We start from the raw sequence: 17355 nt of genomic DNA on the forward strand, positions 1-17355 counted from the left end.
CAAAGGTAACTCAGTTTGAGGAAAGTGATGGTTGTAGAACTGATACCCAAGGGACAGCAATATGACTGTGCCACAGATGCAGAGAAGTGAGCTGGCATGTAAGTGGGAAACAGCAAAACAGACTAAAGAAACACCTGCCAGGCTTCCTCAAAGGGAAGAGGAACATGCATTACCTAGAAGAATTTAGAGGCAGCTCAGCAATCACTTTTTAAGTATTAAAAAGTATTACTTTTTAATCATGTTTGTTCTGTATTGAATTCATGTCAATGATCATCTAAAGACGAAAATTTAGGAGTTTATCTACAGGGAAAAGTTTTAATTAAACATCGGACCAAATCTATGGCATTCACAGAGAAAGCACTCCCCAGTAAAGACTGCATGAAAAAGCCTTCCAACAGGAAATAGCCCAGGCAATGCATCAGCAAAGGCATAAGGGAGGTAGTACTTCTGGGGACAGAAAAAGCAAACTATCATTTTTTAAAAAAAAATATGGAATCCTTTTATTGAGGTGCTCCAGTCAAGCCATGGACGCTCATGGAGGAAACCTGCATGCTGCTAACTAGGAAAGGAAAAACCACAGAGATAATAAAACAGTGGTGGGGCTGATGTTGCAGCATCAGCTGGTAAATGGGTGCGTGTTCGTATCCTGACTGTTCCACTTCCAATTCAGCTCCCTGTCCCAAATATCTGGGCCCCCTGACATGCACATGGGAGATCCAAATGAAGTTCTTGACTTTGGCCTGGCCCAGCCCTGGACATTATAGCTGTCTCGGTGGGGAACCAGGAGATGGAAGATCTCTATTTCTCTGTTTATATTTCTCCCTCCCTCTCTAACTCTGATTTTCAAATCTATAAATAAATCATAAGAAAAAAATCAGTGGTTTCCAGGGGATAGAAGGAGAGGAATAGATGAGAGAGATTTTTAGGGCAGGAAATTATTCCCCACGAAATCTGTAGTGGGCATTATGCATTTGGCAAGACCCACAGAAATACACAATGCAAAGAGTGAACCTTAAGGTAAACTATGGACTTTATTTAATAACAATGTGTCAATATTGTTACATCAGCAAATCTAAGATATAAACAACAAAAAAAGCGGAAGGTAGCAGTAGAAGATATGGCAACTCTACCTTCCTCTTGTGAGTCTAAAAAAACTACTAAAAAAAGTTAAGTGTTAATTTAAAAACATAAGAATATATTTCTGTTCTTGTCAAACTAATAATACAACTTAGCTTTTCCACTACCACTTATCTAGCAAGGCAAACTTTATCAATAGTTTTAAGAAAAACCAATCACTGGACAGATATCATCTGATACCTTGCAGAACCTCTGAGACTGAAGACTAGACATGTTTAAGTAAGCCTTTTACATTGTGCTATTGACTCACAGTTTGAGTAAGCAACATGTCTGATAGTAACACATAGAATCTCTAAGGATATTAAAATATGGTTTCTGAAATTATACCATGTGTTCCCCCTTTCATCCCATGCTAGAGCTCTACAGAAGCCACTGTAGTTGGAAAATTAACATTTTTGGTCACATGAGATTCATACTCCCAAGTTTTTTTCTACAAAAAGGAGATTGCAGCAAATCTGTCAATAAAATTTATAACCATATGTTTGCCATCCCCGTATAAGCATGATTCCTCTCATTACTAAATCTTTTCCCTATGTGTGGGTGGTTGTACATGTGTCAAAAATAAATCCCCTCAAAAACAACGGACAAGAACCATGTATAAAATCAATCAAACCACATCCACAGGCTTCGTTCTGAGCTTTGGTACCCGAGTCTAGCCACGAATAACAATCATTAGTCATGGCCAGGCTTCGTCAGCTATGTGAGCAGGGTCAGCCATCTCCCACTGATTTAGTAGGAAAGAAACCACTTCTCAGGTCCTCAGCACCAGTAAATCAATGGTTACAGTAAACTGAAGTCCAGGTAAGATTAAAACATCACTTGTTCATGCCAGAAAATGCCTATTTTTAGACCAAAAAAATGAATCAAAACTTACAGAATGCAAAAATAATCTAATTCGTCTTACTGGATAAAAAAGAAAAACACTAAGCATTCAGCTGTTAACACAGGGCTCTGCTTTTGTTGAGGGTCCATTAAGTTGAACAACTTCCCCTTCTGTGGCTTTAAACAGAGAACTTCTTCAAAATAAGAGTGGCTCCTATTAAACTTAACTATTTGCCCGTGGCTGCTGCAAACAGGTGGCTCTTACTAAAGGAATGATTCTGCAGTTTAAAAAGTAGATGCTCAACTGTTTTATTACAATTGCTTTAACTTGCTGGTTTATCGGTATTGATAGCTGGCGTTTTCCGAGTAACCTTTCTGAAGGCGCTGTTCCCTCCTGTGATTTTAAAGCTGCTCTGCTACAGCTAGCATTCATATACACTTGGCATATTACTGAAGCCCCGGGCTTCAAAAACTTGATGGAGACGTTGTTATAAGGAACATCCCTAAATCAACTTCATCAAACTCCACAGGCTTTGAAATTACATGAAATCCTCCTGGCAAGGCCTGAGTGATCAACTTGGGTTTTCCACAGGCAATTTCCAGATTTTTTAGTAACTTTATTTATTATTCTACTGCCTAGTCTGCTGACCTTTGAATCCAAGATAGCTCAGCAACTGACACTCAGAAAAATGGAGACAACTTTTACAGACCTATGCCGTTGACTAAATTTTCCACAGGTAATTATTTTGAAAAAAAAAAAAAGGAATTTAAAACTTCTTCCTTAAAAAGGCAAATAAAAAAACCTTTTCAAAGACCATAGTTTTGAACTCTGTCCTGTTTAAGAGAAACTCCACAGGTGGGTCCAGCAGGTTGCCTCAGTGGCTAAATCCGCACCTTGCAAGCACCAGGATGCCATATGAATGTGCCTGTTCAAGTTCTGCTGCTCCGCTTATCATCCAGCTCCCTGCCTGTGGTCTGAGAAAGCAGTGGAAGAAGACCCAGAACCTTGGGACGCTGCTCTTGGTTGGGAGACCTGGGGGAAGCTCCTGGTTCCTGGCTTTGGATCGGCTCAGCCCTGGCCACTGCAGCCACTGGAAAAGTGAACCAGCAGACAGAAGATCTCACCTTCTCTCTATAAAGCTGCTTTTCCAATAAAAATAAATAAATATTTTTAAAAACTCTACAGATGTAGAGAAAAATTATCCATACAACCTGTAGTAGCCTCTCCCAGAATGACTAAAGCAAAAAACACCCAGGGCTCTCTCCTGTGCATGTAGTCCTATACATCATAAATTAATGTATGGTTACTACATCTTAAGTCTCTAAGAGGCCTCCAGAAAACATCAAAGGGGCCCACTGGCCACTGACCACCATAAAAAAGTGATTGTGCTAGCCTCTTCCACCTCAATTATGCCAAACAGTGGCACAGACCTAGGTCAACCACAGGGGCGGGACAGAGGAGTAGTTACCTGCAATAGAGAAAATTTACATAAGTTCTTTCAGGAGACTGAGCCATAAGCCAAAGAATCAGGATTAATAAACTCGTGTGATTCTTTTCATAGAGGATAACTACGTAAACTACATTTTGGAAGTCAGCAACTATTTATTTACACAAGTCTTCTGTAATGACCTCCAGAAAAAGTGACTATAATCTTTGTGTCAAGCTTCACAAGTGCTTTGAATATCAAAAATGCTGTGGTAGTATTACTACAACAACGCTGTGAGCTGTTTAGAGCGAGTTGGCCCTTGTCTTACTATACAGAATCTCTGAGAATGAACTTTTGGCTACCACTGTATCGTAAAATTCTTCTCGGACTACGTAAGATGAGATAATTTATAAAATCATTTGGGTAGTTATTAGATGGTAAAGCTACACACACAAACTGCAGGAGAAGACGGCAAGCTCTTCTGCTGCTTCTGCTCTATACTGATAGGTAGTGCGTGGTTATTATAATGTATCTCAGTGCAATTCTAACTCATCATAGAAATGCAGATCCTGTTGGTCAATTACTTGTGAACAACATTGTTGATTTATAACCTTAGCACTGCTACCATTAAAAAAAAATTTAAGGCTATCCAAGGTTGGGGAAATACTTCTTGAATCTTCGTATTGTATCTTTGAACATTAAGATATTTGGGATTTTTTTCTCTACTGAAATGCATGGTATTAGAGGTAACACAACTTAGCCACATCAATTTATGTTATCTTACTTTGCTTTTAATTTGCATTCAAAAAGAGTCTAAGGAAGCTTACAGAAACATTCAAGCCAGCATAACCGCCATTATTATAATCCATTAAGTTATGGAACTGTAGTCACACATAAAAATTTATTCAAAAAAACACTAACCAGGGCAAGTATTTGCTGTAACAGTGGTGATGCTACTTGGAACACCAGCATCACACACTGGGAAGTCTGGGGTGTAGCACAGTTCTATTCCCGGTTTCAGCCTCCTGCTAATGAGCACCCTGGAAGGTAGCAGAGGGTGGTTCCAGTATCGGATCTCCTACTCCTACAGGGAAAACCCAGATTGAGTTATGGACTTCTGGCCTCAACGTGGCACAGCCTCTGCCATTTTGGGCATTTGGAAGTGAATCAGTGAATGAGAGATCTGTTTTTCAAATAAATAAAAATTAAGTAATATTTTAGAAGAAAAAGGTAATGATAAAGTTGTGAAAACAGATCCCCTTAATACTGAAGAGAGGGAAGGAAGGGAGGTCTGGGGGAAGTGTGATTATCTTCCTGGAACTATACTTATGGAATGCATAAAATCTATTCTCTTCTTATTAATAAAAATTTAAAAAATGGACTCTGAATCATATTTTTTTCTCTGGAATGATCTTTTAGGATGAGACGTAATTTCTTTAGGAACAGTTCTTTCAAACAGATCTTTTAAAATGCGCTTATTCTTATGATTCTTTGGAACAAAATATTATCATCCCCAGGCAATGTAGTGTAACAACATTTTCTATTTTCAAGCATAACTGAAGAGCTATTTTTTTTCTTAATGCTTTACTGATTTTTGTGTGACTGGCTCCCTACTGTTTTTTACTATGTAACTTTTCATTTTAAGTCTATAGTAATAATAAACACAACATTTGAGTACTTTGATGTTTTAGTACTTTGTGAAGTACTCTGTGAATACTGTAGGTATTAAATTTAAGTAATCCAAATTATTTTTATTTTAAATATGTTCTTTGGTAACTCATTTAGTAAAACCAATAATCCCACTTAAAAGTTCGGATTTTTATGTATTTGGTTCCTTTAAACCAAAGTTTACCCACAAATTACACATGGATATTTAACTCTTAGTAATTTTAACTTCATAATATCAGTTACAATCTATCCAGAACATGCTGTGTCAGATACGAGTACATTATACCCTCACAATAACCATAAGGAATAAGGACTGTAGCCCTGTTTTACACGTAATGAAGTTTCAGGGAATTAAGAAGCTTGCCAGATATGGGTAGAATCAGGAATTCAAAATTGGGTCCAATCTTACCCTGCAAGTAGAGAATTTTATACTTCCTTGTTCCAAATCATACAAGATTGTTTGGGGGAAGGGAGAAGGCAGCATGGTGACATAACATGCTAATCCTTTGCCTGCAGCACCAGCACCCCATATGGGTAACCACTTCCAGTCTAGCTCCTTGCCTATAGCCTGGAAAAGCAATGGAGAATGGCCTACTGCCTTGGGTCCCTGCACTGGCAAAGGGAAACCTGGAAGAAGATCCTGTCCCCTGGCTTTGGATTAGCCCAGCTCTGGCCATTGCAGCCACTTGGGGAGCGATCCAAAGGATGGAAGATTTCTCTCCCTTTCTCTCTCTTTCTCTTTCTCTCTCCCTCCCTCCCTCCCTTCTGTAACTCTGACTTTCAAATAAAAATAAATAAATCTTAAAAACAAAAACATTATTTTGTGTATCCCTTTACAGGGAAGTGATTTCCACACATAAAAACAAAATGTGAATTTTTCCAAGAATCATCTCTGTAGGTGACCGTGGAACTGCTTGGGCACATGAGCCGCACTTTCTATTTTAGCTGTGCACATGGATAAAGGGAGTAGCATGATTTAACACAGAGCATGGGGAAGACTAGTGGCACAGGGATGGACTTAGGCCACAGGGTGTTATTCACAAAAGCACTGAAAAGAGGAGGGGAAAACCTCTTCATTACTGAATCTCCTTGCAGGATCCCCCAGAACAGAGACTTTGGGAACAGCTTTACCTAGGCAAGAGGCTGATGAGACAGAAATGTGCTCTTGGCATCTGCAAGACAGGGCCTAGGAGACAGGCTCCTCTCTGCAGAGTTTCCCAGCAGGTCTACCCCCGGAAGTGAGAAAGGCCAGGGCTGAAGTGCAGCCTCCCAGCCCAGAGCAAGGCCAGCAGGTAAATCAGGGTGCCTCCAGTTCCCTGACAGCATCTGGTTGCTTCTTCCTGTTTCCCGACATGCTGACAGGAGGGATTTTCTGTTCCCTTTAATGTTTATACAGAACCTTCCACCCCTGTCACCTTGCTACTTTACCAGTAGATGCCTGGGGTAGGAGGAAAAAACTGGACCAAACTCAGTTGTAAACTAGTTTAAAGCAGAGCCGCATCCCTACCTTCTGCCTAAGTAACTGCTTTCTGTGCCCAGCTCCTCTTCTGTGCTGTCTTAAGGGGATGTTTAAAGTATTCCTCAGTAAACTGACTCAAAGTAAACTGGATGCTCTACATTACACTTTAAATGATAAACACTGAGTACACATTTATGCAGCATTTTTTTCAATGCTATTTCCAACAGTCTCCCAATGAATTCACATACAAACAAACCCCAGTAAGAAAATGCTGTAGACAAAGGTCTCTGAGGCTACCATCACTTTCTGAAGTGTGGTTTCTGCCTCCTCCCACCCCATGTACTACTAGAGAACAAAAAATAGCAAGATCTGCTTCAGCCTCAGAGGGCTGGGCAGATGAAAACCCCAGGGGTACAAGTCATAGGTCTGTACTATTAAAGTGACATCTTGGCCCCATGTAAAACAAAATGGATGCTTTTGGTGTAAAATATAGAAGGCATGACTAGAACTAACTCAGTGTCATAAGACACTGTGCCGTCAACCCACAATATCCTCCCTGGCTCTCACTCCTCTTTATTATGTCTGTAATTTGTGTCCAGCCAGAGGGACACAAATAAAATCTATACTCCGTACAACTCCCCAGTAAACTCCGTACAATTCATAAAAAGTAGTCATAGCAGTCATAACACAAAGTGGTCACATGGTTTTCCAAATAATCTTGCCGTTCTCCCTCCACCCCTCTTTCCCTACTCACCCCCACAGGAGTCCATCTGCTGCAGAAAATGTGAAGCCACTAGGACCAGAGAGCCCTTTCCTGCCATTGCTTGAGAAACAAAGCCTTCCCTCCTCCCAAGTTGAAAGAAATAAAGGAGTCTGAACTAATCAAAACCTGCAAGCCTGCTGGCGGAGCTTCAGCTTGTCAGTGATGCAACTCAGCGGAGTGAGTAACGGCTTCGAGCTTTGTGGAAAATGAGAGAAGGGAGAGAAACAGAGACAGAACACAAAAAGAAAGAAAGAAAGGCATTAAGCTGGCCAGGATTCACACAGGTACTTGGGGCCCGAACCCAGAGAGAAGTGTTTGCTAACACAGAATGCAATGGATTGGGTTTGTTTGTTTGTTTGTTTGTTTATTTATTTATTTATTTATTTATTCATGGGGGACAGTATTGTAGTTTCTGCTCAAGGGTTTTAAACTTCCACTCTGTCAGTTTAAAGCACCTCATGGATGCTTTCTGGCTCCCTAGGATGAGTTCTCCAGGAGAGAGAAGGGGAGCAATGAGGTCATGTAACGCTCCCATCATAAAGCACAAACGTTGGTGGTGCCTTTGGAGCAACGTGCAAGCAAAGGGCTACCACATAGAAAGTGAAGGCAGGGTGCTCCATGCTTCACAGAAAGGTCTGTCCTGTCCTTGAGCTGGCTGTTCAGAGGCCACACACTGTCTTTGAAAACTCTTCCAGCCCTCATGACACTTCAGGTAACTAGTTTCTGATAAGGATCTTAAGTTGGCCCCCACTGTCTTTGGGAGCTGAATAGCTTGGACTCCTGGGATCTGTAAGCCTTTAGGAATGGGGCGGCTGTGCTGCCAATCAGGAATCTTGTTCACAAGCAGAAGTTAGAAAAAGAGAGTAGCGCAAGCAGAGGAAGGCCCGGCTTTAGACCCTCAGGAGAAGGCCCTAATCAAGAGATAAAATGCCCACCAAATAGGATACAATTCAGCAAGACACAAACCAGGTGGTAATAAAGGTTATCCTATGAAAAATATGCCACCACTGGTAGGTTTTTAGTCTCTTGACTTTAAAATGCTTGAGTGTCTGATAACCCCATAATTCAGAAGACCCAGTTTGCCCACTGCCACACCCTTGCCCACATGCCTCTAACAGGACTGCTGTAAGTGCAGATAAGACAAAGCTTGGCCCATCCCACTTCCCTGAACCCCTGCACCAAGGTAGGTTTTTAGTTCAAGCATAATCTTTACCTGAAATACGCCTGGGCACATCGGTGATGGCAGGAAGCCCCGTGCCTCTTGTGGAAGACAGTGGGGTGGTGGAGTGAATGGACGGGGATGTCATCTGGCTCAGGTAAGAGGGGTAAGACTGATCATAGGACCACGGCGGAGAAGACTGTGCCTGCCTGGGGTCTGAGAAAAGGAGCAAGGAAGAAATCTTTAGCATACCAGCAACTGAAGTCTTGAGAAACATGCAACTCAAAACTCAGGAAGGACTAAGCAGAAAAAACTAGAATATGTATTAAAAAATGACATTTATTCCCCACAACCTCATCCTTTCATGGCCTGACCAGCAACAAACAACAAAGTACCTGGAGTAAGGACTCTCTCTCACACAGGCACTTGTATTTGGAAGCCTAATGTTCATTTAGAAAACAGTCCACCTTGGTTATTTTTACACAGTGAAATTATGTCTTACTTACTTTCTACATTCTCCAAAATTCCTCCACTATATATAATATATATGTATATCATATATAATTATCTAAATATATGTGTATATATAATTATCTAAATATATATACATATAATTATCTAAATATATTTTCTAAAAACATTACTAACATTATATTTATATAAATTACCTAAAAACATTTATCACCTTTTATATATAATATGCATATACACATAATATAATGTGCATTATATAGTACACATATGTAATGCTAGAAATGTTTTTTAGATAAATAACTTGGTTAAAGGACATATAGACTGTGCCCTTTTACTGCTATATATCCCGTGGGGGAAGAGCTAAGGGGACAGCTCCTAAGATGAACAGAATGGAAGGAAGCCGACTACACCATTCCTATGCTAATTTAAACCAGAAAATAACCTTTAGGGAAAAGATAAAAGTTAATTTCAAAGTCAACTATCATTAAAAACTGAAACGCTTCATCACTATCCGGTTTCAATGTTAAGTTTCACTCAAAACAGGAGACCAGGGAAATGTGTTTAATTCTACTAGGATCTGACTTCAAATTGTCACATGTTTGGAATGTGGCCTAGTGTTACAGTCACGGTGGGCAGTCAGCTGGGTAGGGTTAATGACTGAGCAATGACAATACATTCTGAAGCATCTCTATAGAATCCCTTGGAGGTACAAATTCAAAGTCCAATAAACTGACTATAAGACCAGTGTACCTGTTGTAAGTTTCCAAGGCAAAAAAAAAAAAATTTCAAAATTTTACTTTTTCATCTTGGGACAAATCAAATAATCATAAGCAATTTGCTTTTAAGATATGTTTTGGTGCTAATTTTCAAACTTAATACTAATTTTTAAAATTCTTACAGACCAAATAGTTCACAGGGCAGTTCAGTCTATCAGAGTCTGTTTTTAATTGTTCAGAATTAGTCCTCACTACAAAATCTCATTAGTAATGAGACTTCTACTTTCCTATGCTCTTGACTTAATGATTCAGTCAAATTTCTCTGAGTCTTGGTTTCCATTTCTGTCAAGGGGAAAGAGTTAATACTATCTGAATTACAGGGATACAAGACTTGCACAATAAACTAGTAAGAGTAGCATGAGAGATACTCAAAAGTATAAATTCTTATCTTTAAAAAAAAACACAAGTGGAGCTCCATTAAAACACCTCCAGTGGAGATTAAACATTTAGAATAGTTTTTAAGTTATCCTGTTATCTATCACTCCTTTTAAATGAAAAATTTAATTCTTAAAAAGCTATTAACTTTCAGCAGTAACTTCAACTTTAAAAACAAAACATATGTAGTAAGACAGAAGTTTCTCTTAAAATAACTTCTCTTTTGAAGCTTCTCAATGTTTCTGCAGAGCCAAAGCAACTGAATCTCAGCTATTCCTTATTTATTTGTTCAAGTCAGAAACAATGTATTTAAAGAATGCCCAAATAAGACATATCTCTCTGAAGTAATTAAATACACCTGAATATTTATCTGCTGGTTAGCAACATCAACAGACACAAACAAAAAAATTCATTCAATTTTAAGGAACATGGCACCAGAGTTTGCAATGTGAACAAAAGTGCAATACTGTAAATTGTTAATATCTGATTTCCTTCTGACCATGAATTTGTGCGTTTTAAAACTCTCAAGGCTGAGATGGCATAGATAGGCAACATTTCCAACCTGAGTGATTGACCTTGATATACAGCTGTTTTATTCCATAATGTAATTCATTGTACAGAGAAATGGCAAATGATCTTCAGGTGGGAAAAGATTCATTCCTTAGAACATAAAAAAGCAATTTCACAAAGGCAAGCCCTTCTCTCAGACAACATGGGAACATGGTACTCAACTTTAGAGTTGAATTCTAATCTAACTTCACCAGATAACTTCATGAGCATGCTGTTTAACCAAAGGTTGCAGCCTGACATGGTAAAGTGAACAGCCTAACAGCTGGGTAGAAGGACCAAGGCTTGAATTGTAACTCTGCATCATGCTTACTGAGTTACTTGATTTTTAGGTCCTTCTGCATTTTTAGGTCCTCAATTCATATGAAAAACAGGAATAATGGTACGTGTTAGGGCTTTTCTGAGCTTCACATGGAGTAGGCTGTGTCTGATAAAGTATCTGGCACTTTTAGCACACACTGAAATATATAATAGAAATGCTGCCTACAATATGAATACAAAAATGACTACATCATGTTTGAAAAATCAAATGAGGTAACATAAGTAAAAGCACTTTGGTAATTATAAAACACTAAGTTAAAACTATCAGTATTCTGTTTAGGAGCTCATATGCCCAAGGGTCCCTACCATGTGACCTGAAGTGTGTTTAACGTTGCTGAGCATTAATTTCTTCATCTGTAATTCAGGAATGATAATACTGGGTTTGTCCAGAGTTGACCCTAACAGCTTTCAACATCAAACTCAGTAAAATTAAGTAGAATGGCTGATACTCAGTAAACAACTATTGAATGAAGGTCCCAGGATAGTTTAGCTTTAATGAATAATGGAGTATTAAAGCAAAGTTACAAGAAACTATTTCATTTCGCAGGCTCTAATACATCGACGAAATTTTAAGTTTGACACAAATATCCTGGTTGCCACAACATACACTAAGAATAGTCTGTTAAAAGATAGTATGATTTATAGTTGAGGCCTTTCCTGAAGATATGCCAAGATTTAAAAAAATTAACTTTTTGTTATTCTGAAACTGGTGAGATGATCTGTGTTTTTTCATGTCTCGCAGGCAAATTACATTCTAGCCAAGTCTAGCCAATTTTTTTATTCCTGTCCTAATATTCTGTGCAAATATACTTACAAAAAAAAGAGGACCATTATAGAAAAATAAGATACAAGGTCCTCCATATAGGACAAGCCAGATTCTAGTATAAATAATCTCAAGACAGGGACCACAACTTAAGGAGAAAAAATAAGTAATGATCTCCTAGACTAATATCCTGTGGATGCTTGATCATCAAGCCCAGATTCATAATTTCTGAGCTGTGTAACTGAACAAATTATATAACCCAAGTTTCATATTTCTGTCTTTAAAATGGAGATAAATGAGATTATTTTCTTCAGAAAACTGTTACCCGAATAGCATGAGAGAAGGTAATAACACAGAATGAACCTGATAAATGTTAGAACATCTACCCTTACTGCACTTTCATGCTAGCCTTTAAACTCTTATTCTGGCAGAGCACAATGTTGAAAGATTCCTACAGTTTGTAGGTTCACAAGGTGGAGAACATGTCTATGTTAGCTGTGCAGATAACTTTGATGATCACTTAACTTCCCTCATGTCCTTCTTAACCTTTGTTTCTTCCCAGAAGGAAAGATTCTATTCTTCTTAGTTTATTTTCAAATACTGCACACTTTGACAGTCTTTGGTGGACAAAAATGTCCAGAAAGTATCTTGACTTCCTAAATGTTAAATCATCAAGAAAACACAGTCCTATCATAAACATATGTTTATGGCATACTTGTCTTTTCGTGGGTAATTATTAATGCTTATGGTAGAGAAAAGTCACCATAACCTGATCTCATAAATAATTTCAAAACTCAACTTCCTGAAGAAACCTGAGACTTCTGAGATTCACTCTTAATTTTGATGAGTCAAAGGAGGTGACAGAGGGTGTTTTTGGTATCACCGGTGAATCTTATATTTACTAGAGAAAACACAGGGCATATCCATTAACTATTTATAATCAAAATTGCTTTCATCTCAACTTCAGGTTCCATACAGCAGATAAATCCATTCCTACAGAGTTATACTGCATGGTTGGACCTTCACAGCACTCTGAAACATGGAGAGAAGTACCATGTCATACCACTCCAACAAAAAAATGACTTCCTGACTTTTATGTCCTGATGGACAGAGGTGTCAACCACAGCCTGAAGGTGATATCCGTCATGACAAGTAACTGCCAGCCTCTATCAGCTTGCAGAGGAAAACTCAAGAGGAAAACTATTGCACAGAAAGTTTCACCAAAAGATGAAAATTGTTATGGAACTTTAAAATCTGTAACTCATTCTTTATATGTGGAAAGCTTCACAAGTAACATCAAAATTACTTTCATTACTGTATTACACAAATCCATTGTACTGTATAGTTTGTACATAACTACGACAAACCTGAAGCCAAAACTTGGGTATTTAGAGTTCTGTGAGTACATTCTTTAGCACTTGGAAAATTTCACAAGAGCATTTCAATATGGCTTCATCCCTATATCTTCACAAACTTCTCCTCTGTTACCTAAAATAAGGGATTTTAGAAGCACGTGGGAATCAAATTTGACCTGCGATATAAACTATCAGCTATCTCCACACCCACCTCACCGCTCCCCTTTCTGACCCTTGAGATAAACAAATCTACACGTTTTTCAAAGATCTTTCACTTTAAAAAAGAAGAAGAAGAAGAAGAAAAGGAAGGAAGAAAAGGAAATGTATCATGGAGGACTAATGTCAGAACTAACTTCTGGGGGATACTGTTACTTAGGACCAGACTTCATGGAAAGAGCTTGCAACTCCCTTCCATGCTGTAAGCTCCCAAACCTTAAAACTAGAGGGTAAGATTCAGAGTATGCTAAAAGTGCTAACTGACAGAGTGATGGGCTCATGTCTCAAGCTGGCAAAAATGAAGACAATCATATGAAGAAAGCAAATTGTCTTCTTTCAGCTGAACCATAATGTCTGAAGTTCTATCACCCAAATGGGTAAGAAGAAAGGGGGGTTGCATACTCCCTAAAAAGAAGTACAAGGTTCCAAACCCCACAAGTCTCCATACTCCATACTCCATACATGAATCAATAGTGAAATTTCAGATCTGCACAATTAAACCCTAAATAATCTGGGTTCCCAATAAAAAAGGAGGGGGGACAGATGGTTAGAAAAAAAGGGCATCCTATGATCATGAATTAATTAAAAGAAATTATGTTGGATTTTCTTTCAATAAGTCAGTTCAAGCATGAAGAGAGCTTTGTAAAAAGTAGCAAAAGGTATGCAAGTTTGCTACTAGCAAGTCTCCTTTTGTAAACATTTTGGCTAAACACATGTGGGTGTGAAGAAGGATCTGCTTTCCTAAGAATCACTTACAACAAGCACACTACGGGCATGGCGCTGGGTTTCATGCAGAGATGGGAGGAAACAAATCAACAAGGGCAAAGCCCAAACCAGCACACAAAAGACTTCTTCCTGTTTGTGCTGCCAGCAGGCTTCTATGTAATATGAAACTGTGACCGCCAAAGGTTCCTGCCAAAGACAGTATGTCTACAGTGAGTACCTGCTGTATTTGGGCAGTAGGGTACAATTAGGGAGCCCTACATTCTAACCCATTATCCTGCACCCATCTTTCCTTAGTACTCAAGATATATTGTGTAAACTTCAGCCTCATCTTGAGAAGATAGAGATATTTAAAACAAAATATAATATGGAACTAAATATTTTAGAACTATACCTCTTAATTGCTACAACTGCTCCTTGGGTCAAATAGAGTTGATCATTTTCACACACAGGAGTAGATGACCATTTCCTATCCTAGTTCTGTCATATTACTGCCATTCATAACACAACCATGTTCATACACACATTCATGCAGAGTCCATTTCAAAACAATTTACACAAAATACTAAATGTTGAATTCTGTATTCTCTAGGGGCTCTTTTTGCTAGACTAGATTTTTAGAATGAGTTTTCCACACTGAAGTCTGATTCTTTTGACTAATAGAAAATACAGCCTTACAACAGCCTCCCTTCATCTACAAAGGATTTGGTACCAACTATGCAATGGTGAGCAAAGAATTTACCCACTCTGAGTCTCTTTGTTCTCGTAAGAGTGGATGGGTTATCTCCAAGGCATCTTGCAACTATAAAATGCTGTGCTTCTTTCTACTCGAAGAAGTGAGCTCCCTAAGCTTGGTCCCTTGTAGAGACAGTAGCTGTATCAGAAATTACTCCGGGCATACAGAGCTGATGTGGAGTGGCTACAAAAGGTGACTGACAGGAACTTGTGTTCATTGGCACCTCCTGTTGGCACAGAAGAACCAACAGCCCATTCTGGTTCCTCGTCTTGTCACCACCAGGGGCCTTGTGAAACTGAACAAAGTGGTGATCAGAATCACTTTGCAGAAGACCAACCCAGACCAGAGCTTTCAAGTGAAATTCGAGAAAAGTGCAGCAAACTAGATAAAACTGGTTGCTATATAGGACACACCAAGCATGACAACAGGTTTTAACAATGCAAACAACATGAGCAGAAGGGCTTAAGTCTTAGGAGAAATCACAGGGAGAGAAAAAGAAACGCTATGGGCAGCCTAAGATACCACATCCTGCAGTAAAATGTGAAAAAGAAAAACCAGAAGGAAGATGCACTGTTAAGACAGGGTGATAAATAGCTCACCTATAGCACTGACTTTTGACTGGACAGGACTCAACGACTGTCTTACAGAAAAAAAGGAGGGGCTTTTCTTCTTAAAGAAAAAAACTAACAGAAGAAGCAAGAGGTTAAACTACAGGTCACATTTGGACTAGCCTCAACCTTGGCATATCCTAAACCTCGATGGTAAGGAGAGCAGAAGGGAAAAACATGTGATTACATACGACCTGAACTTGCAACGTAACTGGGATTGGTGCTGGCCGGGGGAGTGATCATAGTTCAAATTACACTATCAAAGTGGGTGTCATGCATGCAGGTTCAAATCAGGATGGAGTCAATATCCTGTTCCAGTTGGAACAGGTAAGATGTTTTGGATACCTACTGTCAGGCATCCATGGTTCAGGAATTGTCTCCCATTCATTCCTTTAATACGTATGTATCATGTGTTACACATATGTGAACACTCTGAACACTGTGCTAGCACACCAGGATATTACTGGAAATTAAAGATAGTCTCAATCCCTGCTCTCAGAGTTTACAGTCAAGTGGAAGAGACTGACATTAAACAAATAATGGAGTAACTGTAGGATATGTCCAGGGCACTGTAAGACTATGCTAACTTGGGCATTAAGCAATCTTCTCTAAGGTGATTGTAATTAAGTCAAGACCTGAAGCAAAAACAGAAATCCAAAAGATGAAAAGGTGGGCTCAAGGGAGTTTGTAAGCAAAGAGAACAGCATGAATCCACTTTCCAGAATGGAGTTGCACCACTTTCGAGTACTTGATAAAAAGCCAGTGTGTCTGAAGCACCGACAAAGTTCAAAATACTGTGAGATTAAATAGGAGCACAGATAGGGTGTGCAGAACCTGCTGCTTAGGACCCAGCACACAGGGACGAGTGTGTAGGATAAACAGCAGCGGAAGTGGTGCTGCACTGAGAAAACTGGAAGGAGGCTTAAGGCACGTAGCCACCCCCACATGTCATCTAACCACAGGATAAGATCCCTGAGATGCTCCACGTTGAACCAGTATTGGCTCTGGATGCACATGGTGAACATGAAGCAACAGGCTTGTGCCTACAGCTGCCAGGTGATGCTGGTCAGCTATTCTTCTGCGAAAAGCCTGGACATCTACATGTTTAATACATTCCCTGGTTCATGCTAATAGACACCAAATTTTGAAAACAATAGGCACAATCTTTATTAGTAACAGTTAGAAAGGAAAATCACCCAATACTATTTTGATTTAATCATTCATATCAAGCTAGATCTTCAAATAGAAAGGAGCAGAACAAACATGCATAAGAGGAAATTAAGGACCAAGAGAGGAGACAAGATAAGGAAGAATAGCTTGCTGGTCTAAATGAAGTCAAGACTCTGCCCCAAGATAAACGATATCCCACAATAATGAAAGAAAATACAGCCACTAGTAGGCAGCGGGCATCTCCTTGACAGACTACGGAGCTAACATTCTTCCCTACGTTAAGTAAAATGTGTCTATGCCTGTAACTCCACTCACTGATAATCTTCAAGTTTGCTCTCCTAGATCACTATTCAATATGTGTCACAAAATTATGTGAAGATAATGCCTTTCAAATTAACCATAGGGGTGATTCTGTGGCTCAGCAAGTTAAGCCATCATTCTCAATGCTGACATCCCATATGGGTTCCACTTCAGGTCCTGACTACTCCGCTTCTGATCCAGCCCACTGCTAATATTTCTGCATGAGCGGGGGAGGGTGGCTCAAACGCTTGGGCCCCTACATCCATGTGGGAAACCTGAATGAAGTTCCTGGCTCCTGGTCCAACTCTGATCATTGCAACCATTCAGGCAATGAAACAGTGGGCAGAAATATGCATCCTCAACCTTGCCTCTGTAACTCTGCCTTTCAAATTAATAAATCCTTTTAAAAAGAAAAAGTAAATTTCATATTTGCTATTCCATTTTCCGTATTCTAAAAGTGGTACTGCAGTGAGTAAAACCCAAGTTTCAGCTAGTTTGGGGGAACCATTATTGGTGTTGACTTGTCTGCAAATGAC

At 39.3% G+C, this 17355-nt stretch overlaps 1 protein-coding gene across 6 annotated transcripts in view; it reads right to left on the reverse strand.

Annotated features, from left to right (window-relative positions):
• The window catches only part of RUNX2 (RUNX family transcription factor 2), a 316951-nt gene that overhangs the window by 132748 nt on the left and 166848 nt on the right, over positions 1 to 17355 (reverse strand). For all 6 annotated transcript variants that reach the window (XM_058662327.1, XM_058662319.1, XM_058662333.1 and 3 more), the window contains one exon: positions 8490 to 8651. In XM_058662327.1, coding sequence (XP_058518310.1) covers positions 8490 to 8651 — 162 coding nt within the window. The remainder of the gene's footprint in view (positions 1 to 8489; positions 8652 to 17355) is intronic.

This window comes from Ochotona princeps, chromosome 1, assembly GCF_030435755.1.
Source record: "Ochotona princeps isolate mOchPri1 chromosome 1, mOchPri1.hap1, whole genome shotgun sequence".
NCBI lineage: Eukaryota > Metazoa > Chordata > Mammalia > Lagomorpha > Ochotonidae > Ochotona > Ochotona princeps.